The sequence below is a fragment of the Aristolochia californica genome, unplaced genomic scaffold, assembly GCF_029961685.1.
Source record: "Aristolochia californica isolate CCGP_79_NKW_82.1479 unplaced genomic scaffold, dmAriCali1.0.hap1 SCAF_9, whole genome shotgun sequence".
Classification (NCBI taxonomy): domain Eukaryota; kingdom Viridiplantae; phylum Streptophyta; class Magnoliopsida; order Piperales; family Aristolochiaceae; genus Aristolochia; species Aristolochia californica.
The window spans coordinates 33115745-33140010 of NW_027182290.1; the positions used below are offsets into that span (position 1 = coordinate 33115745).

Genomic DNA, 24266 nt, shown 5'->3' on the forward strand with positions numbered 1-24266 from the left:
AAATCGGTTAGTTTGAAAAATGTATCAGATTTTGAGGTTTTCTATAGTATTGGAAATCCGGGAATACTGAGAATAGAATACAACCATCACTGAGGAGGGTGGGAAATACAAATCCAATCTAAGTTCTCAACCAAATTCATGCAGTTTACTAGCCGTGTTAACAGATTTTTACTCAGACAAGGATCAGATCCCATTGGGGTTTGTTTGAATCTGATAACAGTACTTGACACCGTCGAGTGTTGTCTTGTTTTTTTTTTAAAGCGGTGGCGTTGATGATAGCTGGTCCCATTTGACGTCATTTCCTGCCTTCTACCAAGGTTAACTCTTATATTTATTACCCAGAATCAGGCTTTTCCATTGTTTAACTGAAATATACTGAGTAACTTAATCACGAACACGAACGCCTTGACGATATCGTAATGGTGTCTGCTCTGATCACATTAATTCCTAGTGTGTTAATCTTAGATATTCACATCAGTCAAATCACCATCTCCATATTTCTTGTGATGGCAGATTGAGTTCATTAGAAAATCCTCACAACGGTAGTTTAGCGTAATTTTAACAGATAGGAATATTCAAGCTCCATGAAACCTCACATGTATCTTCCTCTTGAATTGAATTAAAGGACAAAAAACCGTATAAGCTTCATGAAACCTCACCATGGTTTCCAGTGAGCATCTCTTAACAGTCTCTACTATAAGCTTTCTATACTTCTATTCAGAAAATAAAAGGAAGGCAGCCTCTTCTCTTCCTCTGTCACTACAAAACCGAAAAGAACAAATTCAGTCATGTAAAGGAGCCCCAAATCAAAATTTTGCTTATGAGCTTCTTGAGCTTCCTGAGGTGTATCGCTGTGCACGATAGAATCAGAGTTTCTCATTCGTATAAATCCCATACGAATGAAGCATCCCAATTGATTTCACAGTTCGAAAAATCCCAAAGATTGAAGCATCCCAATTGATTTCACACCGAAACTTAGGTGTAAGAGATAGCAAGCAAAGAATCTGTCTTGATGAGCAAAGCAAACCTGCTGAAATTCTTTCACCAGCAACGACACTCATTAGGTGACAAAGAACCCATTAAATATATTGGTGTTATCCTGCCTAAACATGAGAGGCACGTGTGAAGCAGGGACCAGGAAAGAAACAATGGAGTCAGTTTATTTTTCCACTTTTGAGGTGTGAGTTTTGTTTTGTGGCTATTGGATTTATGTCACAGTGGCATTACCCAATGCCCACCCCATTAATCTAATCTTTGCTCACATTAACTTAACCCAAAAGCTTTTGAAAATGGCTGGAAAGTGAAGATCGAGTACTGAAGACCCATTTTGATCAATATGCAGGGCTGGATTACAACAGAAATGGCTTGAACTTGAAGAAGAGTTTGGCTTGTTTGTGAAAGATTAAACATTTATGATATTAAGAAAGATAAAGGTGGTGATAGGGGATGTCAGCCTTGTCACCATCTCTTCATTCTGATAACACTCCTGTGATAATTGTCGCCTTGATTGTCATTTTCTGCATTTTGATGTAACCTTATTTGTTTTTAAGTAAGGGATCTAATACAGCTGAAAGTTCATTAATCATAACGTAGAATGATCCAAAGGCCTTTTGTTACTCGCTCAGGCAATCAAATTACCAGTCTGAGTTCTCTTTCAATCTGAGGAAATAAGTAAAAAGAGTGAAGTTATAAACAGTTTTGAGCTTTTTCTGGGATTTTTCAGATTTGCAGTGTGAAGGAAAAACTAACAGTGATTCAGTTTGGGGTTTTTCCTTTTCCATTTCTATTTGTCTTGCTCTCATTAGTTTCTGGAGGAATAAGATCGAGTACCAACTCCTCTGCAGAAACGAACAGAAACTGTACTTTGCAGAGCTCCGGATTGAGATTCTTGCTGTTCTTTCAATCCGAGGGCACTTTGAATTTTGAAAATTTTCATCGCGACAAGAATATGCATTGGCCGTGAGATTGATCCGGTCCGTTTTCAATATATAAACATCGAACCTGAAGCCATCAACGTGTCATCACCAGCTTTATCATTATATTTTCAGCTCCTTGGTCTCTTCTCCCCCCTGACGATTCTCTCAATCTTTCTCCATGGCCAACTCCCCAAGTTCAAAGCCGCCACCCCAGTCGCAATACCCTTGTACCAGCGCACCTTCGGAACCTCAACGTGACGTGATAGAAGCCTCGAAGCCGCCCAGAAGAAACTGCAGTACCTCGAGAGCTAAATTTCTCGGCGTGCGGCAGCGGCCCTCGGGCAAATGGGTTGCAGAGATCAAGGACACTTCCCAAAAGCTCCGGCTGTGGCTGGGCACCTTCGACAGACCCGAAGAAGCCGCCATGGCGTACGACAACGCCGCGAGGCTTCTAAGAGGCAGGAATGCAAAGACCAACTTCCCTTGCAGTGAAGACAAGAGTGGCCAGTTTGCTAGGAACGGGAGGTTCTATCAGCTTCTTCACCATGCAATCATGAAGAGCCATGCAAAGACCTCATCTCTGGAAGCCCAAAGTGTTAAAGATTACCCGAGTAACGATTTCTCCTGTCATGTTGAAGAGACAATCGTTTGTGATTCTTCTTATGGTAACGCGGGTGCGGATTATGGGTTCGAAAGGATCAAAGGGTCCAGTGGATTTTCTAAGGTTTATTCGTCTGTTCATGTGGCTCCCTCCTTCAGCGCTTCCTTCCTTGATGGGGATGAAGAGAATATCTGAAACAGATTAGAATCAGCCATATGGAAGTACCTTCCCTTCATGTAAATGAGAGTTCTGGAGAAGGATTTATTTGATATAATCGTCACTATTTTCATTTTATTTCAATGTGGTTTTTTTAGATTTGGAGAAAGACAAGCTTCTGCTAGCAATACCAGGAGTCATAAACTAGAAATCATTCTTTCTTCTCTCAGATTCGATTCTTTTCTTCCTCTTTATCATGTACAGAGAACCTTATAACTCGATGCTCATCTTGTTTCCGAGTTTGTTACACTTGCATCTTGTGCGGTTGCCGGCCGTCTGAACTACAAATAAATGCCGTGGCCGCCGGGTAAGAATCCCTGAGTTCCAGATAACAGTTATCAAAACTCTAAGTCTATAATATATAGATCAGTATCAGCCGTGCAAGAACTCTTCAGTCCATCTTTGATGAATTCAAACTCCGGAAAACGCAGAGTTCGTTTCTTTGAACATATCCGCCAACAAAAACATTAGAATCAGAACTATCAAATATATGTTGTTGTAATTGGAATTTTACTCAATTACCCATTTTTAAAAAATACCTAATTTTGATCGGACAACAACACGTGTGTATGGTCCAAGATAATACACTTTGAACGCTAATATATAGTGTGACATGATCATGCCACATCAACAACCGAAGTAATTAATGCCTTGTCACATACATGTAATCAGATTGTCTATGACATGTCATCATGTCACATCATCAACATGCCACATCAGCATTTTTCTCTCATTTTTCTTTTATTATTCGTTTAATTTTTTTTAATTTTAAAAATTAAAAAATATTAATTTCTGGTTTTAAAAATCTAACACATTTAATTATCGTCTATTTAATATAAAAAATAAAATTTTGTTTATTAATTATTTTTAAAAAATCTAATATATTTAATACCTTAAATTATCGATTTAAGATATTATTTATTTTAATATAATATTTTATCAAATTTTATTTTATTTATAAAAATCTTATTTGTTGGTACATATTTTATTGCCTTCTTTTTATAATAACAAAATAAAAAATTTGTGTATTAATTAATTAAAAATCATATTCATATTTATCTTACCTATTTAACACCTTTCACTATCGATTTAAGATAATTTTGAATTTTAAATTTTGTTTTCGTTATTTAAAAATGTTATTTATTGGTTCACATTTCATTACCTTCTATTTGTAGAAATAAAATATCAAATTTTATATTAATTAATTAAAATTTCATATTCTTACCTATTTAACATCTTACATTATCAATTTAAGATATTTTTAATTTAAAATTTTATTTGAAATTTTATTTTAGTTTTTAAAAGTGTTATTTATTGGTTCACATTTCATTACCTTCTATTTATTGAAATAAAATATCAAAATTTTATATTAATTAACTAAAAAATCATATACTTGCCTATTTAACACATTGCATTATCGATTTAAGATATTTTTTAATTTAAAAATAATTTGAAATTATTTTTTGGTACTTTTTCATTACCTTCTATTTGTTGTAATAAAATATAAAATTTTATATTAATTATTTAAAAATATTTTTCACCTTGTAATTTAGACCTTTCATTATTGATTTAAGAATATTATAATTTTTAAAAAATGTAACAAATGTTATTTTAGTTTTAAAAAATCTCATTTGTTCTAGTTTTATTACCTTCTATCTATAATAATAATATTTAAAATTAATATTTGTTATTAATTAATATACTAAATTTATATTTTTTATTAGAAATATAAGGCAATAAAATGTGTACCAAAAAATAAGATTTTGAAATTTTAAATAATTTATATATATATATTAAAATTTTAAAAATATTTTAAATCGATAATGAAAGGTGTTAAATAGATTAGAATATAAATTTTAAATTAATTTTTATATTTTATTAAAATAAATAGAAGGTAATAAAAATGTACCAACAAAAAGATTTTTAAAAAATCAAATATTTTTTTTATTTTAAAAAAATTAAAATATCTTAAATTAATAATAAAATGTGTTAAGTTAATCAGAATATAATTTTTAATTAATTAATATAAAAATTTTAATATTTTGTATTATAAAAAAGAAAATAAAAATATTTGTACTAACAAATAATATTTTTAAAAACTAAATTAATTTTTTTACCAAATATTATATTAAGTTAAATAATATTTTAAATCTATAATGTAAGCTATTAACAACATTTGAAAATTATTTTTTAAATATTAATAATAAAAAATTATAGTTTTAATTATATTATATAGAGGGTGTGCAAGATTTAAAAAACCAAAAATTATTAATTTTTAAATTACAAAAAAAAATTAAATCAATAATGAAAAGAAATGAGAGAAAAAAGTATGCTAATATGGTGCATTGGTGACGTGTCATCATAACATGTCACACGTATCTGATGACATGTTAATGTTATATCGATGTAGAAAGTATAAGAAGGCCAAACTCCATGTACTGCTAACTAATTGCAGATAGGTAACTTACACGTTCTAAAACTACTAAAGATTATATAAACCTGTAAATTCATTTAAAACGCAGTAGCTAAGGATATAAAAATACTACAATACCTTGTTCAGTTTATTAAACTCAAAATTTAAAAAGAGTAAACGGTATTATGATCGTATTCATAAGAATAAAGGTTATATTCACTCTGAACATAATATCTAGACAGATGAATCTTATATGAATCGTATGATGAAGTACCACTTGTAATAATTAAATACAATGACCTTTACATTGATCTAGGCCTAACGATCTCACCAAGTCAAATGCTGCAGACTTGCAGTGCTTCAGTCTCCATGGACCATCATCCCACATGGACCATCATCCCATAAAGACCATCTAATTAGAATTCCACTTTTGGATTGGCTTGCACACACACATAGCATAGATACATTAAGGGGTCTCTGACCCTTTTTCCCCTGTCGAGTTTTCTCTTTATTTTTCTTAACACCTGCAAAAGCCGCAGATAAGAAAGTGAGAAATGAGAAATAAGAACTTGGGTAAATGATAAGGAGGAGTTCTTCCCCTAAGGCTTATAAGCCTTGTAAACTGGCTCCACATCACGCCAATTGGTTTTCCTTCAGTTGTTTCTGTGAATCACCTAAACTTGTAGTGTAGGTGTGAGACTACAGATAACAGCAGGCTGCAAGTTCAATTATACACACACACAAAATAAGTAGAACTTAAAATTACAAAATCAGATCTAATCATGGACATCCCATTTTAGCTTCTATAACTATGTATTTCGTGTTGTACAACTTTGCTTCTAAAAGAGGCCTTGCTTCTTCATATAGCTCTGTCTATTCTAGATCAAGGCTGTACATGCAGCTTTCTCCTCTTCTAACCCATCGTTGCACCAAGCTTCAACTCGAAACAATGCTTAGAACTTTTCCCCTTCACGTTTCCTTTTCACACACCTGTTCTAATTCAAGAAACAAAATAAGATCCCTCCAATATCCTTTCTTTTGTTTCAGAGTTCTCTCTAACAATAACAAGTTCATCAGGTCTAGGCAATGATTTTTTCTACTGTTTCAAAAGCTGAAGCAGCCCTGAGGTGTGAGATATGCTTTAAGCTAGACGACCATGCTGAGATTTCTACAATTAGTTCGTTACTAAGGCCCCTTCATCACTTCCACCTCTAGTAGTCATTGGCAATCTTTGTATTTGCATCAGCACAAAGTCTTTGAAATTCTAACCTCTTCTTCACTTCCACTTCACCTGAACGTGATAGGTGATCATTTACAGTTCCCACAGTATCAAGAGCCCATTACACTAAATATCCCATCAATCTCCTCCCACCTTCCTTGGCTATATAGCAACCTTTCACTGTCAAGAATCAAGCCTGAATAATCTTGCATTCCTTGCAGCCTCCTCAACCTTCATTTCATACTGAGTTTCTATACATAAACCATTTAAATTGCAGCTCAAAGATGCTAGAGAAAACACCCCATTTCTCCACTTGATTAAATTTCAACTTACAATTGGCGCAACCAATGCTCGAGCTCCTGATACTGATCCAAACTTGGAGAGGGAGAAAATGGTACATTTGCTAAGATAAAATTTCCACAGCATAATTAATTTTGATCTGTCACGCATTGTCGGGCAAATTAATGCGCAAGAAGAAAATAGGTGGCAATTCTACATTAGTGCAACAAATGGCATATTTCATGGAAAATATGTTACGATTAAAATAAATGTCAACTAAACTGCAACTAATAAACATATTGGTTACAATCAAAGTGCCAAATAGTTGCTACAGTAAATCAACTCAGTCAAAGAAACTGAACCTATGTTTACAATTATTTATACAAACTTAATTCCATTAAAATAATAATTAGAAAAACATGAGTAAATTTAGTAAACAATTACACGCTGAAAGGGTTAATAAATTACAAAATCCAGGCAGTTCGTGTCACCATCAAATGAAATATTCTAATATAAGAAAGCTTAAAACGGAGAGATGTCAGGGAACTCTATAAGCATTCTCATTTTTTACCCAAGTAATGAAAAATAAAAAGATAAATAATGCCTCTTCGAACTACTCTAAAACCATAGATTCGTAAGGCCGGAAAAAGTGAACTCCATGAGCACCGGATGCAGAGGTTTATCGACCAATTCCTGCTTCGTCTATCGCTTCTAATCAACCAATCCATTGAATAACCACACCAGGAAGAGATCGGTAAACCGCTGCGTCCGCAAACGCCACAAGCTCATCTTTCTCTGAGTCAAATAATACTAAAATGTCAGAAAACATTATGTAATTAGTGACTAGAAAATAAATAAATCCTGTAAAAAAAGTTTAAGTCAGCAAAATAAAAACACAAGGGAGAAGAGAGAGAGGAGGGAGAGGGAGATGGACAGAGCTAAACACAAAAAGCCATGTAATCACAAATCAAACTACATTTTTTAATATTTGAGGTAAAAAAAAAAAAAGACTAAAAAAAGAAAATAAATGCCTTAGGAGAAAAAATTCTGTTGAACTCCGATGAAATTGAGTTCAGTGCTAACAGAGAAAAATAAAGGTAATGAACGCCAAACCAACTTGAAAAGAAAAAAAGGGAAAATAACAACAACAAAAAAAGATTCTTCTTTTCTCGTTAGAGAATATCACGAGATCTGAGTGGATGGATCCCACGTTAAGGGGCAAAATGGATATGGTAGGGGAACACCTAAATAGGTTTTAAACATCAAACACGTAAAGGAATCGAATATCATTTCAGCTGAGCATCCAAAAGAGAACATCCAGATAAATGCATTTTTATTCCAAGAAGCCGAAAAGACCTTTTGAAAAACCGAGAAGAACGACCATAAGAGAATTAGCTGAGAGTTACAAGAATAAACCAAAAGTAATCGGAAAACCAGAAAAGTGAAAAACAATCAAACAAAAAGCAGCAATCTTATTCTACCCAGATCTTAAATGGCGCCAACCAACCGACATGTCTGATTTCCCCCAGAGAGAAAACTCTCCAAAGCCATTACAACCAGCAATTCTGGGGAAGAGAATTTTAGGGCAAGTCGAAAAAAGACAAATAGTGGCCGTAGTTGAACTCTTTAAAAATAGGTATTTTAATTTATTTATTTTAAATAACAATGCGGCCATTACTATCTACTAATTTTTAATTTTTATACGATTATTTCTAAGAATACGACATATTTGAAAATACGTCTAAATAAGGATGCCATATTTGAAAATTACCTCTAAATAATTCATATTCCTTTCCAATTATTTGAAAATTGCAAGACTATGTTGAGATATTCCACATTTAAGAACCCTTTAGAAATTGATAATATTTTTTTTGCATTTTATCTTTATTGGGTTCTTAATATATTAATACTTCCATTCTAACCATATATTAATTTTTTTATTAGATTAAAATTAAAGAAAACGAGAAATAACTCACTTTTTACCTCACACTGTCACACACTTGGGACAAGTAATGGGACTGCGAGCATGAAAGAGCTGAAAGGGTTTATTGATTTGACCAATATAAACCGATTCCGGCATTTTGCCCACTCGTTCGTCAGGCTAACCCGACTCGGTCGATGTCTACACAGGACTGAAACTATTTCTAGAGTCCAGACACAGGCCACAGCGTTCTTGTGGATCCATTCCTGTAGTCTGTTTTCGTACAAACTGAGTCATTAGTCGTAATTCGCCTGAGAAAATCGAGAAATCACAAATTTACAAACCCTGTGCCTGACCTAAATTTTTTGCTGCCATCATCTGCTAATCCGAGCTTCTCCAATGGCGGTCTCGCCCTCTCTAACTGCAGCAGCAGTGGATGCCAATACCCAAAACTCAGACCCCGAGAAAGTCGCTTCTACCCAACTGGATCCCTCCGCAATGACTCCCTCTTCCTCTTCAACTGCTACTACTCCATCGTTCTCTTCTGCTGCAGTGCCTGCGGAAAATCCAAACACCAATTCAAACACTTCTGTAATCTCTCAGCCCCCTTTTTTTCAACCTTATCCTCCGGCAGTTCCATCTTTCCGCCCTGTCGGGCCTCCACCGACAGCCCCCTCATTCTCCCAGGTCTCCCCTAACCCTAATTTTCATAGTCCTAATCCCCAACCACCTGGAGTCTCTGGTGCGCCCCCCTCAATCATGATGAACGGCGTCGCTACTGGCGCCGGCTCCATGCATCTCATGGGATCCTCTCACATGTATCCTAATGCTGCCCCGAGGCCCTATCCGCCGCTGCCTAATGGATTTGCTCCTACGCATGTTGCTTTACCTGGCGCGCAGCCTCAGCCTCTACCTCCTCCGGGTGGGTTTTCTGAGATGTATGCATGTTATTTCGTGCTTCGATGTATATCGTGTGATTTCATATGTTCATGTCATGGTTGGTCGCTTTATGATTGCTTATTTTGCTCTTTATTTCTAGGCTATTAGTAGGTTGGGTGATGGTTCGGTAAAATAGGTTTGTGGTGAAAATAGAACTTAGAGACTTGATACTTTTATCATACGGGAAGAAGGCTTTAAGTGTGTTGCATTGGTGTGAACATCGAACTCTGTTGGCCAAACGTTAAAGGAAGCGTTTAGTATTGAAATGCAGTATAATTTTTTTGGGGTGCTTGTGGATTTTCCTAGGTGTAATTCCAGTGTCTACACGTATTAATTCATGATTGTACATCTATACATAATCGATTGTTTGTTTGACTTTGATGAATTAGCTAAATGAATATGAAAGTTTGTGAAACTGTTATTTATGATTTATTTGAAACAATAAAACCTTTAGCACGTTTGACTGTGGTTCATATGTTTGGTACTGGTAATTGTGTGAGGATGGACTTTTTTAATGAGAAGACTGGGGATGGGAATGTGAAATCCTATCAGTTAGATAAGGGATGCATTTGGTATCGATGACAGGATGTTTTTTCCTACAGCATCTTCATTAACCATGGTGAGAAAGATGGACAGCCTTCCTCTTGCAGTTCTTTAAAGTATCTCTTCACTTCATCATCTATGTTGGTATGCTTAAATTCTTTAAATTCATTGAATTTTTGGTAGAGAAGCAGTTTGACACTTTTAAGTGTAATACATTGATTGCCTTGATGGCTACCATTGTTGGAGGATTTGAAGTTGTACCGATTTCATAAGGTTTAAGATACTCTTTCCTTTTCTCTGCCTTTTTTTTCTGGTGGCTTCATTGGTATTTTATTTGCACCACAGATGACCATGTTTAGCAAGTGAGTGCTCATTGCGCTTGTGTTGCAAGGTATTATGATTTCTTTCGTTACTATCATTTGCATTTTTTATATTGTTTGTGATATCCTTTTCTTTTTTGTTTGCTATTCTGTCAAATGTGTTGCTTTAAGAAAATTTAAAGGTAACTTAACATCCTTAAGTACTGATATTTCCTCAAGTCTTGCTGTTTGCTTTGGATGAGATTGATCTCATCCATATCGAAATATAGTGTGCTTGGGTAACTTCTGGAGTTAGTGTTCAGGGATGTATAAGGTAAGCTCCCTCACACACGTATAATTTATAAATTGGATGCTATTTCTTTTCCATGTTCCCTCAGGTTACTTATTCAGCCGGTGATAGTTGCCATACCTTTGCTGCCATCTAAATATGCTTGTATTGTTTGGTAACAATATTAAATCATTCTCATTTACTTTTATCTCCTATATATTGAAATGTGCACTTGGTGAGGATACTAGGTCATTTCTGAAACTTATTTGACAAGTGTGCATAGATGTTGTGTGCCTTTATGCAGGTGTTCCCCGGTACCCTACACCATATACCGGTATGGTACGGCCCCCGGTCTTTCCACCCCGTCCACCAGGAGCAATAGGTGTGGTTCCGCCATTGACTCGACCTCCTATTCCTGGGATCCGTGGGGTTCCTCCAATTGTTGCGCCTGTAATCAGGCCCGTAGGTCCTATCGTTGCGCTGCCCGAGAAGCCACAGACCACAGTATATGTTGGAAAGATAGCTTCAACAGTAGAAAATGATTTCTTGCTTTCTCTCCTTCAGGTGTGACTATTAACTGTTTTAATTTTTTTCCCACAATTGTAGTTTTATTTTTTGGATTTATTTATTTATTTTATTTTTTGAAAAAGCCACAATTGTAGTTATTGTTCTCAATATGATGTGCATGATCTCTGTACTGTTTGAGAAGCTTTGTGGTCCTGTCAAGAGTTGGAAACGTGCACAAGATCCCAGTGATAGTACTCCAAGAGGCTTTGGTTTCTGTGAGTTTGAGTCAGCTGAAGGTGTGCTTCGTGCCCTACGTTTGCTAAGTAAATTGAACGCTGATGGTCAAGAGCTCGTGGTATGGTTCCATTCTGGTTTTTTAATTCAGACTTTAATGCATATTTGTAGCTTAACCAGTTTGCAGTTATAAGACATAATTTGAAATAAAAAGTTCAATTTAATATTTTTTTTAAATTGATTTCTGGAAGGATGAAATTGCCTTTTTGCTAAAAAAAAAACCTTGTTGTATGGAATAACGTTTAATAAAATTCTCATCTGTTTTGTTATTATTTGTCTGCTGGTAACATGGTTCAAACTTGTTAGTCAAATCTTACTAGATGACTTGACAGTTATGTAATCGGAGCTCTATAGTTACTTCATATCTGCACTTCCTCCTAATTCTTCAGCTTTAACTTCTAAGAGTGGATTACTGGCTAGTCTATTTATCAACACTAACGGAGCTTAATAATTACCTCTGGTAACTTCCTTCTTAAATCTTGATTTTCTTTAAGTTGACAAGGATATTTGTTTGTATAGCATTTGTTATGCATAATGTCATGGATGCGACAAGCAACCGAATGTGCAATGTCTGTTTTGCACAATTGTGGTTGCATGACTGGTGACTTTCTACCACGGCTCCATCTTCCTCTATGAATAAGCTATAGCTAGATGTGTGAATATGTAGATCTGTGACATTATTCTTTTTTATTAAAAATGTTTGGACCTAGGAAAGTGCCACATTACTTTTCATAACATGGTAAATGCGTTTTAACATCTTTCAGTTTAGTCTTCTGTTATTAGGACCTTATTTGACATGCTAGGGCAATGCACAGTAACTTTTTATTGTCCAATATTTTTTTGGTTTATTTATTTTCCTTTTTAAGTTTTAGTATTTTGGAGTAATCTTTTTCACTTGTGATTTTTCTTAACCTGGTATTGTAACAGCTAAATGTTAATCAAGCAACAAGGGAGTATCTAGAGCGTTATGTGGAAAAGAAAACTGAAAGGGAAAAGAAACTCAAGGAAGGTGAGGTGGAGGGTCTCACAACAGAAGAGGAAAATGCCCCTGGGGTGGAAAAACAAGATCTTCCCAAGTCCTCTGTGGAGGACTCCAAAAATGAAGCAAATGGTTCAGAGCAAAAAATAAATACAGATCCTCAGAAATTTGGTGTTGTCACCAATGAGGATCAAGAGGCAGACAAAGATGCTTTGGAGAAGCTGACAAAAATGATGGAAGAGAGACTGAAGAACAAACCCCCACCCCCTCCTCCACCTGCACAAACGTCTGCCTCAGAAGTGTCCACTAAGTCAAAGGATGGAGATTCAGATGCAGAACAACTCAAAACTGGTATGCTCTACTGCTTATTTATTTATTTTTGTGTTCATGGTATGCAATGTTGCTTTACAGTTCTTTTTTGCTTCCAATTTTTCTGACTCCTGTTATTGTGAATTGTAAGCCAAGTGGTTATTTTTATTTGGTAAAGTGACTACAACTCGTGAATCATGACAAGATGAAGCTAAGTTTACTTTCACTGCTTGTGCTACTTTTATATAGCAACTGAGCTTGATGCCTATTATTGCAGATGTTATTGAGGATAAAAATGATGAAGAAACAACAAGTGAAAATAGACCCAGTAGTGAGCTGGACAAGGTCGACACCCCCTCTTCGGACAGAGCTCGATCATATGATCGGAGGGGCAGAGAGAAGGAGAGGGAGCGAGACCTGAAACGCGAGAAGGAGAGGGAGTTAGAGAGATATGAGAGAGAGCGAGAAAGGGAGAGGGTGAGGAGGGAGAGGGAGCGAGAGATGAAATTCCGTGAAGCTGAGCGTCTTTACAAGGAGCGTGTAAAGGAATGGGAATCTAGGGAAAGAGACAAAGAGTATCATAGACAGCACGAAAAAGAGAGAGAGAAGGAGAAGGAGCGGACCCGACGAAGGGAGATTAAGGATCAGGAAGATGAAAGTGATGATGACGATACAAGGAAAAGGAGGCGCAGGAGCAGTACATATGAAGAAAGGAGGAGGAAGAGGCAAAGGGAAAAGGAAGAAGACATGGCTGATAGAGTGAGAGAAGAGGAGGAAATTGCTGAGGCTAAGAGACGGGCAACTGAAGAAAAGGAGCAAAAGGAGGTTGCTAATAATATTATTGAGAAACCAGCAATGGCAGAGGAGACACTTGACACTGAAGGTGGAGAAAGTGTTGAGGAGCAGGCCTATGAGAGTGATTCTGATCCTGCTAAAAATTCAGGTACGAGTTGCTATCGTGGTTATTTATATTAGTGGTGGTAGTGAATGCTACATTTATTTTGTCGTACGCTGCACGACTGCCTGGAGGACTCTTGATTGTACCAATCGAAAGGATAAAATACTCTCTTTTAAGTTATTAAAGTCAGACCTTTGTCCCCGCCTAGTGCTAACTGATGTTTGTCTGGCAGTCCTTTTGTCTTTTGATGGACGATGTTTGACTTTTTGTTTCTCTATGCAGGTGATTTGGTCATGAGATCTGGAAGCAGTGACGTATCAAGGATGGAAACACATGTTGTCTCTGAAATGAGGCAGAGTAGCACTGCTCCTGCACGGAAGCTTGGTTTTGGGCTAGTAGGATCTGGAAAACGCACCACTGTTCCTTCTGTGTTCCATGAGGAGGATGAAGAATTTGGAAATAAGGAGAAAAAAATGAGACCTCTAGTACCAATAGAATATTCCACAGAGGAATTACAAGCTGTCCAAGGTAGTGGGTCTGCAGGGGCTCCACCAAATTTGGCTGCAGCAGCAGAGTTTGCCAAGCGTATTTCCAATGGTAACTCCAAGGAAGAGAGAGCTGACACCGAGAAAGAGAGAAGTAGGCGAACCAATGACAAGTTACCTCATAGAGAGCGAGATAGGGATGGAGAGGAGAGTGGTCGTGGTAGAGACGATAACAAGGAAAAAGCGCATGACAAGGCATCAGAAAGCAAAAAGCTCTTGGATGCAAAACAATTGATTGACATGATTCCAAAGACTAAGGAGGAGTTGTTTTCATATGAAATCAACTGGGCCATATATGATAAGGTGAGCAACTCTCATCTCTCTAATTGCCCGAGGCAATGTATAACCAGCATCAGCATGAAATAGCGTAAAGTTTGCTTTCTCTACAATCAGTGTTTTTTTTTTTTTTTTCTTGGTTGGCATTAAGTTCCTCCTGCAAGTTTGATATAGTAATCTTTGATGGTGAGTTCGTATCACTGATGCATGTCTTGCTTGTAATGTGGTGGGCCACTCATAGGTTGTTAGAAAGTTAGGTTTTCTCTGAAAAACATATCACTAGATATTGTTGTGGTTGGATATCCAGGTTGTCTACTGCTTAGATTAGTAGTTGCAACTCCCTCTGATATCTGGAGATTGATCTTGTATAAATTCTAGAATACATGTAAGGTCAACTTCAGTGTTTTGCTTGAGAAAAATACACCATACGAGTATGCATTTGAATTAATTGGTCTATATCTGAATATTATAGCATGTACTACACGAGAGAATGAGACCGTGGATTTCTAAGAAGATTACAGAATTCCTGGGAGAGGAGGAAGCTACTTTGGTGGACTACATTGTATCTAGCACCAAGGAACACGTGAAAGCATCACAAATGCTTGAACTGCTTCAATCCATTTTGGATGATGAAGCTGAAATGTTTGTACTCAAGATGTGGAGGATGCTCATTTTTGAAATCAAGAAAGTAGAGACAGGTCTGTCACTAAAACCTAGGGGCTGAAACCAAGGTATGCTTTATTTTTCTACTCTTTTACCTCTAATTGACTTCAAGTTGTACTTTTTTGTTGTCAATCTTTGTTGCAATTCAGTTGGGCATAAAAAAAAAAAAAAAGGGTCTCTGTTGCAATAGTGGAAGAGCTGTTCATTTTTTCTCTCCCGTGACATTGCACGTACGAGTCCTTGTTTGCTCTGTATCAACAATTTTTAATTAGTGAAATATGTTGGTCCTCTTTGTCTGTTACTGACTACGTCTTGCTTCCTTCATCGTCCAATAGACATCTCTGTTTTTATCTAGTAAAAAAACGAGACGGGACGAAATGGTCTTTTAAAAAACGGGATTCAACTCCAATTTGCTACTCTCTCTCTCTCTCTCAAAGACCAAATTTTTTTAAATCTTGGTCGTCGTTGTTTCTATTACTGGAAGGTCAAGTTGTTGTTGCTGTTCAATTCGTTAAGGGCTTGGAGTAATCGGACTTACTCAGTGTGACACTCGGATAGGTTTTCATGTTTTATGATGCTGTCCAGAGCCTGTGTTGGGGTGGTTCAGTTGGTCAGCTATGACCTTTTCTAAAACGGTTCAACCTTAGTTCACGGGTTCTCCATAATACGTTATTGTGAACAATAGGTTGATAGGTACACATCGTGGTCCTGATACAAAATCATGTACAATTTCGTTTATAGGAATAATTTTATATAGTTTTATAGAATAGGAGAGACGTTTGGCTGGAGGGGTTTTTTGCTTGTCTCACTGCCTTCCGTCAACCCTCTGTTGAGTTCTCGACTCAATTTTTCTCCTCTAGTTTTCATAGCGGAGTTGTCTAGTGCCATCGCAGGCACTCGATTCTCTCTGGTCTTCCTCTTTCTCCCAGCAATGTATCCATCAACTCGCAGGCACAGCAGTCTATCTGGTCTTCGTTTTGTAGTTTCAGGTTTCCAGACTGTCGCGGGACAGGAAAGAATGCTTGGCTTCAAAGTGTAGGCCTCGGCAGCTGGTGTGCTTTAGTTAACCGGTCACTGTCAGAGATAATGAATGTCATCGTCACCCATCATCCTTCCAGGGGATCTTCCGTAGAGCTATGAAATTGCGATTACTGGATCTGTAGTCGTCGTCACCCATCACTATTCGTGGGATCTGCTTCTTCCATAAGTTATCAATTACCCTTACTGGTTAAGCTACGATAGTCATGGCAGCGTATGACTTGATCTGCTTAACCTGTCTATGCGAGAAAGCATAACCGAACTTAAATCCATATGACCCACTCACTCTCTCTCTCTCTCTCTCTCCAGATCTAGTTCAGCCGATCCAGGTTGGTTTATTTGACATCAACAACTTAATCGGGATTCGAAATGAATAGGGAAAGACCCAAGTGAGCGTGCTATGTGAACTTTGGTGTCGCGAATTAAACTAGTTTGTCCTACCCGAATGTGGCTTGCACATTTTTTGTGATGATACGTGAGCTACAGTCCAAAGGACCACTAAGTACAAGATGAAGCTTCCATGATTGAAGAAAACAAAAAAAAAAAAAAAAAAAGGTGGTGCAGCGACGAGGAAACTACAATTTACCGATGAAGCTTCGTGTTCACCCTTTCTCTAACCTAACAAAGAAGAAAACTACATCACGAGATCAATTCTCGGGGGTCACGGGAAACTTGGTTCCTAAGGGTTCGTGAATCCTCTCCAGTAGCCCTTTCTCTCTTCTCCTCTTCCGATGGTAGTTGTCTCCTTCCCGGAAGCTTCTTCCACCACCAAGTGGGCATCACTTTCAACGAACAGGTTCAGACAACCTTCACCGTACCTTTGCTGTTGTATGGAGTCAGAGAAGCCAGAGCCCCTTTTCAGATTAGCGCGTCCGGTCTCAGCCTGGGTCGAGAGTTCAGGTGTGAGGGATGGGTGTTCCCAGTCTTCTACTTGGTTGAGGAGACCCAGAAACGAGAAGTTACCAGAAAATACCATTGGCGGGTCTCTGGGAATGACCTTGTGTGTCACCGGATCGATTCCCATGCTCAGAAGTCGTTTCTTTAAGTGGGTGTTCCAGTGGTTCTTGATCTCGTTGTCCGTTCGTCCGGGCAAACGAGCTGCTATCGTAGACCATCTGTCAAGATTAGAAATTCACGAGCATCAGCATGACCGTCTCAGAATTATTTTGTTAACTGAGGAAGAGGAGATAGAGGAAAATAAAGACGCATACTTGTTTCCTAAAGTCTCATGGAGATTGATAATGGTGTTCTCTTCATCCTCTGAGAATTGCCCGCGTTTGATGTCCGGTCGGAGATAGTTCGTCCAGCGGAGTCTGCAACTCTTCCCACATCTTAACAGCCCTATTGCGATGATAGAAATTTAAAACATAAATATGACCAATACAATCGTCTCACTAAGAAGTAATTGAGCAGAAAACAAAAGTTTCTCCGCCCACCTGCTCTCTTGGGTAAGGAGCTCCAGCTTACATGCCCATGCGTTCCGATATAATCAATGAGAATTCGATCTTCTTCAGGTGTCCACGGTCCCTTCTTGAGGCCCGTTTTTTCACAGCATGGAGTTCTGCCCATGGTGGCCTCTCTCTTCCAGTCTCCGTCTCTGACGCGAAGAGTACTAGAGCAGCAGCAGCAGCAGAAAACTAGCTCCCATTTTCTGTCTTAGCACTAATAGTCTCTCGTGGGAGGAAAATAGTCAAAGAGAGCTGCTTTCTAACTACATTTTGTCATGCGTTTCCAATAAAAGTACTCACTGTCGGTACGCAGTTGGATTTCCGCATTCACTGTGAAATTCCAGCGGCATCCCTTCATGCAGAAACGCGTCGTCCCGTCGTCAGAACTCGGAAGAAGGGAAGGTACCCGATCAGACCATGACGAACCACATCTGCGCTGGGCGAGTTAGGTTAAGTCAAATTTCCCGTTTAACTCAAGCCATGCCCACCCATGCCTAGACAATATATATTTAGCTTCTCATGGAATCTTGATTCCCGATTATATTGGTTTAATTAAAAAGTTGAGAAGTATGAATTCTATTATTAATGTTGTTTAATCTCAAATAAAACGTGGTTAGTGGTCAATATCTTTCAAAGGGAAAAAAAAAAAAAAAAAAAAAACAAGGATCGAAAAGCTTGAAGATCATCATCTCTTGTGTCACATGTTAGGTGAATTCGAGGGCCCCGTCTTATTTTAAAACGTTGCGTGTAAACAATAATGTTGGGCAATTATCGTCGATTTTCTAAGGTTCAGTCATGAGCAAGTGAGAAGATGGGGGAGAAGCGTATTAGTGTTGAACTGCCACTTTTTTAGTATTAATATGAAGATTGACGCTGAAAGAGGGCAGGGAATGGAAGCTCGATGAGATGCAAAAAATTGGATAGTTATTGCAGTGTTTTTTCCCACGTCCAGCCCATCAAAAGAGAACTTTTGGGGCCAAAGTTGAGATTCCAACTGGTCCATTCCTTGAATTTCCTGCTATGGGTCTGTTGAGAGTTGATAGTTGATTGTGTTCAGCCTGGAATCTGACCCACGAAGGTGAAATCCGCATCCGATCCGCATATAGATCATACCCATCAACCTGTTAATATAAAAGATTCATAGACAGCCAACAGTTCTGTTCCTGAAACTCGATTCTCGATTCTCGAAGCTCTACTGCTCTACTGACCTGAGGAGGAAGACGATGTTTTCCTTCCCCTTCTCCATCGATCTTCAACACTTCTCTGTTAAGTTTCTTGAGAATGAGGGAATGGCGGACTTGTTTAGAAAGTTTTAGGATTTTGTGCTCTCCGGCTTAAACTCTATATTGCTAGGTATGGATTAAATTCCCCTGCCAAGGAATACAAGATGTCTGAAATCCGTTATCTCTGATCTCTCTCAAATTGGAGAAGCAGCTCCAGAAAAAACATGTCACACTAATTGACAATTTCTTATGCATTATATTTATTTGGATTAGTTACATATTCCTAATGTTTTCCCAATATTTTTTTTAATATTTAATTTATATAGAAAGAGATAGCAAAATTAAAAAAATATCAACCCAGTTTCATATAAACTCATATGTGCCCAAATGTAATTTTACTATCAAATTTGAATTGAATGACTTAAAATTTTATCTTTTTCATTCCATTTTTGTTTATTATCCCGGACCTGATTAAGCAATCTTCTACTGTGAGGTTATCGATAAAGCAACTAAGGGTGTGTTTGGAACCCAATGGAAAAGAAAATAAAACGAGAATTTAACCATTATTGTTCCTAAAAATATTTAGCCAAAAATAAGAATTTGATCATTATCTTATTTTTAATAATTATTTTTAGAATAATAATTGTCAAATTCTTATTATTTTTTTAGGGGTTCCAAATTGTTACAATGGGGGACCCACCATGGTGCTCGAGCTGGTGGGACACTCCATGAGGATGTAGGATATCAAGAAGAGTCCTAGAGAATGTGGGACACCAAGAAGAGTTCTCACCCAAAGCAAGCACAAGTTAAGGAATCAAGAAGCACAAACTGAATTAATTTAAAAGATTTGAAGATCAAGTGGGACCCATAAATATCTCACAAGCTGGCACTCTTATCAAGATGCGTTGGAAGATCATGAGGGACCCACAAGGATAAGGCTACGAGATGGCTTATCCCTTATATTCAGGTGAATGAAGCCCCGGTGAACGACAGTCGTAACTATAACGGTCCTAAGGTAGCAAAATTCCTTGTCGGGACTCCTAATTCAACTCAATTTAGTCTTCTAGTAGTTTAGTATGAATAGATTTATATTAAAGAGTTAGAGTTATATCCCTTATATGGCTTATCCCTTATATTCTAGTAGATTTATATTGAAGATCAAGAAGATTGAAAGACAAGTTGTGTAAGGACTCTACCTCCTCTTCTACTATAAATAGATATGTTATAATTCAGAATTAATCAAGTCACACATTCAATCCCGAGTTGGTTTCTCTCTCTCCCTCTTCTTCTCCCTTTATTTTTTTCTTCTCTCTACCCGAGAACTTTTCGTCCCTTTTTCTCTTTTTCTTTCCGTTGTTCAAAATTATGAAAAATGGATAATAAATTCAACACAAACATGAGGAGGTGGGGTGGGGTACCTCCCCAACCCTACTTTGATCACGAAGTAAACAAACAAGACGATTTATGAAGGTGAAATCTTCTTTCTTTGCCTGAACAACGATTCCTCTTTTGACCCGAGGGGAGTTCTAAAACCGTCTTGCGTCCGGGTCAAATAGGGGTGGGTGTCCTTCCCATGCACCCTTTGAAACCCGTAGGAGACCTCTAAGAGAGGAGGAAGGATTCCTTTTCCAACTCCTCTCTTATCTCCACCTCAATTGAGGAACCAAACGTCCGGCTCCAAATTCCTTGGGTGGCAAGACACGTTATAAAATTGAAGTAAAATGTCACATAAAACCATAGAACACAAATATTTTGTTCATGGATGTGCCCCTATCCACGCCACATATCACTCTAGGAATGTGACTTCGTGTCTTAGACCCTTAATTTATACAATAAATTATTATAAGATAATATCTTATAAACTATGGAGGATAATCAAATAGCCAATCGTAAGTCAACGTCGTCCCCTTCCACCATTTGGCGACTGATCAAGCTTGTGGGCAAAGTGATTGGTGGTGATAATGACTTTCTCTCTCTTCAGAATATATTTTGTATTCAAGTTTTCTTTCATTTTCTTGAGGAATGGAGGCCGAAGGAGACAGAGTCACGGTACCCATTCCATTTTGGAAAAAGAGAGGAGCACTAACTTATGCTCCCACTTAATCATCACATATCTAAAAAGCGTTGTTCTCCAGTCTCCTCTCAATCTCTGCTTTCCTTCCTCTCTTCTACCTCGAGTTAACCCTCTTCCCCTCCTTCCAAAAGCTTCAAAAATACTCCCTGGGGGTCAAAAGATACCACTTTTAATACCTTCCTTCTCAAGAAAATGCATTTCTTTATTACTTTCTACTTCTCCCCCCCTCCTTCCTTCCCTCTGCGATTGATTTCGTGAGATGGCTTTGGCTCCCACTCAAATCTTTGGCATGTTCTTCAGTCACCCACAGAAGATGCTCATGAGTTTTCTGCTTTCTGGGGGCGAATTTACGCTAGCAGAGACGGTGCTTGATACGTAAAACGAAAGAATCAGTTTAGTGTGTTGAGAATGATTTACTGCAAACCCATCGTTGCTTCCGGATCAAAATAATATGCCCGAGATCAATCTGTGAAGCATCACTATCACTTGATTGGAGCAGATGCTTGTAGATTTAGACTGCCCACTGCGGAAGCGCCATATGGGTCTCATCTTCAAAACCGTTTGATTGGCACTCTGCTTTTAGGTAGAATGAAAAAGCTGTGGGGTAGCTGTTAGGTTCGATTAATTAGTGCTATTTCTGGATCTCTTTTTCTTTTTCTTTTTCTTTTTGGAGGACTGGGTTTTGATACGAGGAAGGTTTGTGACTTCTGGGACTGAAAATTTGAGATTTGACGGGCAGAATGGTAAAATCATTCTCTTCTCCCCCACTAAGATAATAATGACTTCTCTTCCGTGATGAACTGAAGATGATAAACAGCCAAGGATGATAACATCTGTACTGCACTGATCGGTCGAGAAAAACAAAAAAACCGAAAACGAAGGACGATGACGACGAAAGGGAAAAACAGTGAACTGCAACGAGTCGAATAGCCGCTGTTGTTGGATTATCTGTGTGGGTCATCAAGACACTCTTAACCCCAGTGAGCAATGCCAGATATTTTCGCTATTTAATTTGAACACCAGATCATGCTCAGAAGCCCAAAGGGGAGCAGATGAAGAGGAGTTGTTTCCTAGAATCCATGTACTGGTTTGGAAACAAAAAAAAACCATCTAGAGGAGATTCTTTTCTCTCATGTTTTGTTGCGGCAAAGGAGACCCATTCCCTTTTTATGAGGAAATTCTCCATTTTTTTCCCACTGGTTGCCTTAAATATTCTCTTATCCCATCTCGTCGGTCGACAACTGGCCAACACATGTGGAGATCTCTTGATCCAATGCCTATATGAGGAAACGATTTTTTAAAGAGGAGAGTAATTTGGTTGAAACAGATATTAAATTGTTCTTTAGATGATCCTTTCTTTTTCTTCACTTTCTTTCTGCAATTTACTTTATATATTTCTTTTCCCTCCACTACAAAAGAAAGCCTCGATTCTCGGGGACCCGCCGCAATGGGGCTGCTCTTCCACCGAAGATGGACGCGGGGAACTGATTATGGCGCTTCTGAACAAGTTTTATCTACCTCTGCAAACACACTAATCCGCCACTTCGTTCAATTTTTTTCTATTATTTTATTTTTTGCCTCGTCTTCTTTGTGTCCCTGTGTTTTTTTAAGCCTGCGCGGAGGTGCTCGTCATTCCAGGGCCGATCAACACAAGCTTTCTCAAATCTGACCTCCTCCAGAAAGCATACAGTCATTTTTTGTTAAGGACATAAAAGCCCCCGAGCAGCCATTGGAAACTTCTGAAGTTACCCGAAATGTCTTGAGTAGACTTTTTATGGTAGAAGGATCCGCCGAGGTCATTTTCACAACGAACGATGACAGCCAATCTGGCATGGGCAATATCTGTCCCGACAGCAACTGATTCACTCGACAACAGGCCACAGAGGTAGTCCCGGATTTAGCTCCCGGCTCTGTAATTTCTCTTCCCATGGAGAGAAAGAGACGAAGATTGATAAAGAAAAAATCAGCTTTTTGAACCAAAACTGTGAAATTGGGTCATCAAACTATAACAGCACAGAAGAAGAAGATAGCACTCATTCAAAAGAAACAAACGGAAGTCTGACATTTACTCTATTACAGCGCGGTAGAAGATGAAAGAGAGGAGCTTCCTTCTCTGTAGCAAGAAAAAATAAAGATTCCACTATTCCTGAACAGATGATCATAAATTAATACAGGACAAACTCCGCGTCTAAGGGCAATGAATGTATGCACGTGGAGACCGACAAGACGAGCATTCTTGAAGGGGGTCGCCATGCTCTCTGCTGAAAAGGTGTCTCTCATTCAAACTTTTTTTGAAAAAATTTAATTCCGCACAGTTGGTGCATTGATCAAATCGAACGATCAATCTGTCTGTGCAATGTTTATGTTCAGGGAGAGTTCTGACTGACCAAACGCCAATCAAAATGAACGCGATTTGTCGCAGTCGTTATCAAGTTCATGGTGGATTATTTTAAGTCTCTCCACTCGAATGTCGACAAGCCCTGAGGCTATGGACCATGTTGCAGTCCGCCATGGATGAAAATGACCGAAATCTTCCGCTCTAAAAAAGGAGTTTTTACAACCCAGAAATGGGCTTCAGCAGGCAACAAGAGTACAGACATCTAATTTCGCTGAAGTTTATCGCGGATATACACCGACAGCCAGTGTAAACACAGTAATAAATCATTCCTTCTACCATCGTGTTCAGTGGTACCCTCTAATGAAAGGAAATCCTGTACTAAAAAAGTTGAAAAATAGAAAACAGAATCGTTCTAGTCATTTCTTCTCTTTCTTTCTTGAGTAGATTTAGGTTGCAGATTCGAAAATTTTCGCAGCGAACAATTGTAAGAAAAGAGATTCCCGATGGTTTTATCTGAACCTCCCAAATTAGTGGTTCTGCCTTAAAGTGGCGGAGGTTATTTTAGAAAGACGATGAAAGCCGCCTGGAATTGGATGCTATTCCATATTTCCTAGCTGAACCAGGTGAGAATGTGCCGTAACGAATAATCAGGGGAGTGGAAAGTGAAGAAGTGAAATTGAAAGTGAAAGTAAATTTAAATTTTTTTTTTTTTTTTGTTAGTATGGTCAATGGAAATGGAAAGTATTTTCAAGAATTGAATAAATAGTTTTAGCGATGGCTTCTTCCCAAAATGATAAATCGAATTAAGCAGCCCAATAGCTTTCTTCACCTTTCCTGCGCAGCAATAGCCTCAAACAACTGTGAGAAATATGGCTTCATCGTGCAATGAACCCATTGTGCTTGGCATTTCCTCCAGAAAATTATCTGCAGTCAGAAACTGACGAAAAACACAAAGCTTTCTGTATCACAGCCTTGTAGGTGGATTGATTGTGTCAAAAATTGGGAATCCCGGATGCCCATCTAACTGTTTTGAGGGCTT

The 24266-nt window shown here is 37.9% G+C and overlaps 3 protein-coding genes across 4 annotated transcripts; 2 read left to right on the plus strand and 1 right to left on the minus strand.

Annotated features, from left to right (window-relative positions):
* Positions 1-2094: 2094 nt before the first annotated feature.
* On the plus strand, positions 2095-2712 carry LOC137940814 (ethylene-responsive transcription factor ERF071-like). Its single transcript, XM_068785939.1, has one exon. It carries the CDS (start codon positions 2095-2097, stop codon positions 2710-2712), a length of 618 nt encoding a protein of 205 aa, XP_068642040.1.
* Positions 2713-8828: 6116 nt separating this feature from the next.
* Positions 8829-15408, plus strand: LOC137940059 (RNA-binding motif protein 25). Of its 2 annotated transcripts, none has more exons than XM_068784980.1 (7): positions 8829-9487; positions 10940-11199; positions 11345-11497; positions 12364-12766; positions 13002-13667; positions 13905-14470; positions 14916-15408. In XM_068784980.1, the coding sequence occupies exons 1-7, from the start codon at positions 8965-8967 to the stop codon at positions 15165-15167; spliced, it is 2823 nt and encodes a 940-aa protein (XP_068641081.1). In that variant the 5' UTR covers positions 8829-8964; the 3' UTR covers positions 15168-15408. The 2 variants fall into 2 exon arrangements, with proteins under 2 accessions (XP_068641081.1, XP_068641082.1); XM_068784981.1 differs by lacking the exon at positions 8829-9487 and adding an exon at positions 10169-10438.
* Positions 15409-16501: 1093 nt separating this feature from the next.
* On the minus strand, positions 16502-17946 carry LOC137940060 (transcription factor MYB16-like). The gene is made up of 3 exons (XM_068784982.1): positions 17581-17946; positions 17356-17485; positions 16502-17259 (listed from the first exon to the last, which is right to left on the minus strand). Exons 1-3 carry the CDS (start codon positions 17711-17713, stop codon positions 16824-16826), a joined length of 699 nt encoding a protein of 232 aa, XP_068641083.1. The 5' UTR covers positions 17714-17946; the 3' UTR covers positions 16502-16823.
* Between the last annotated feature and the right edge of the window lie 6320 nt (positions 17947-24266).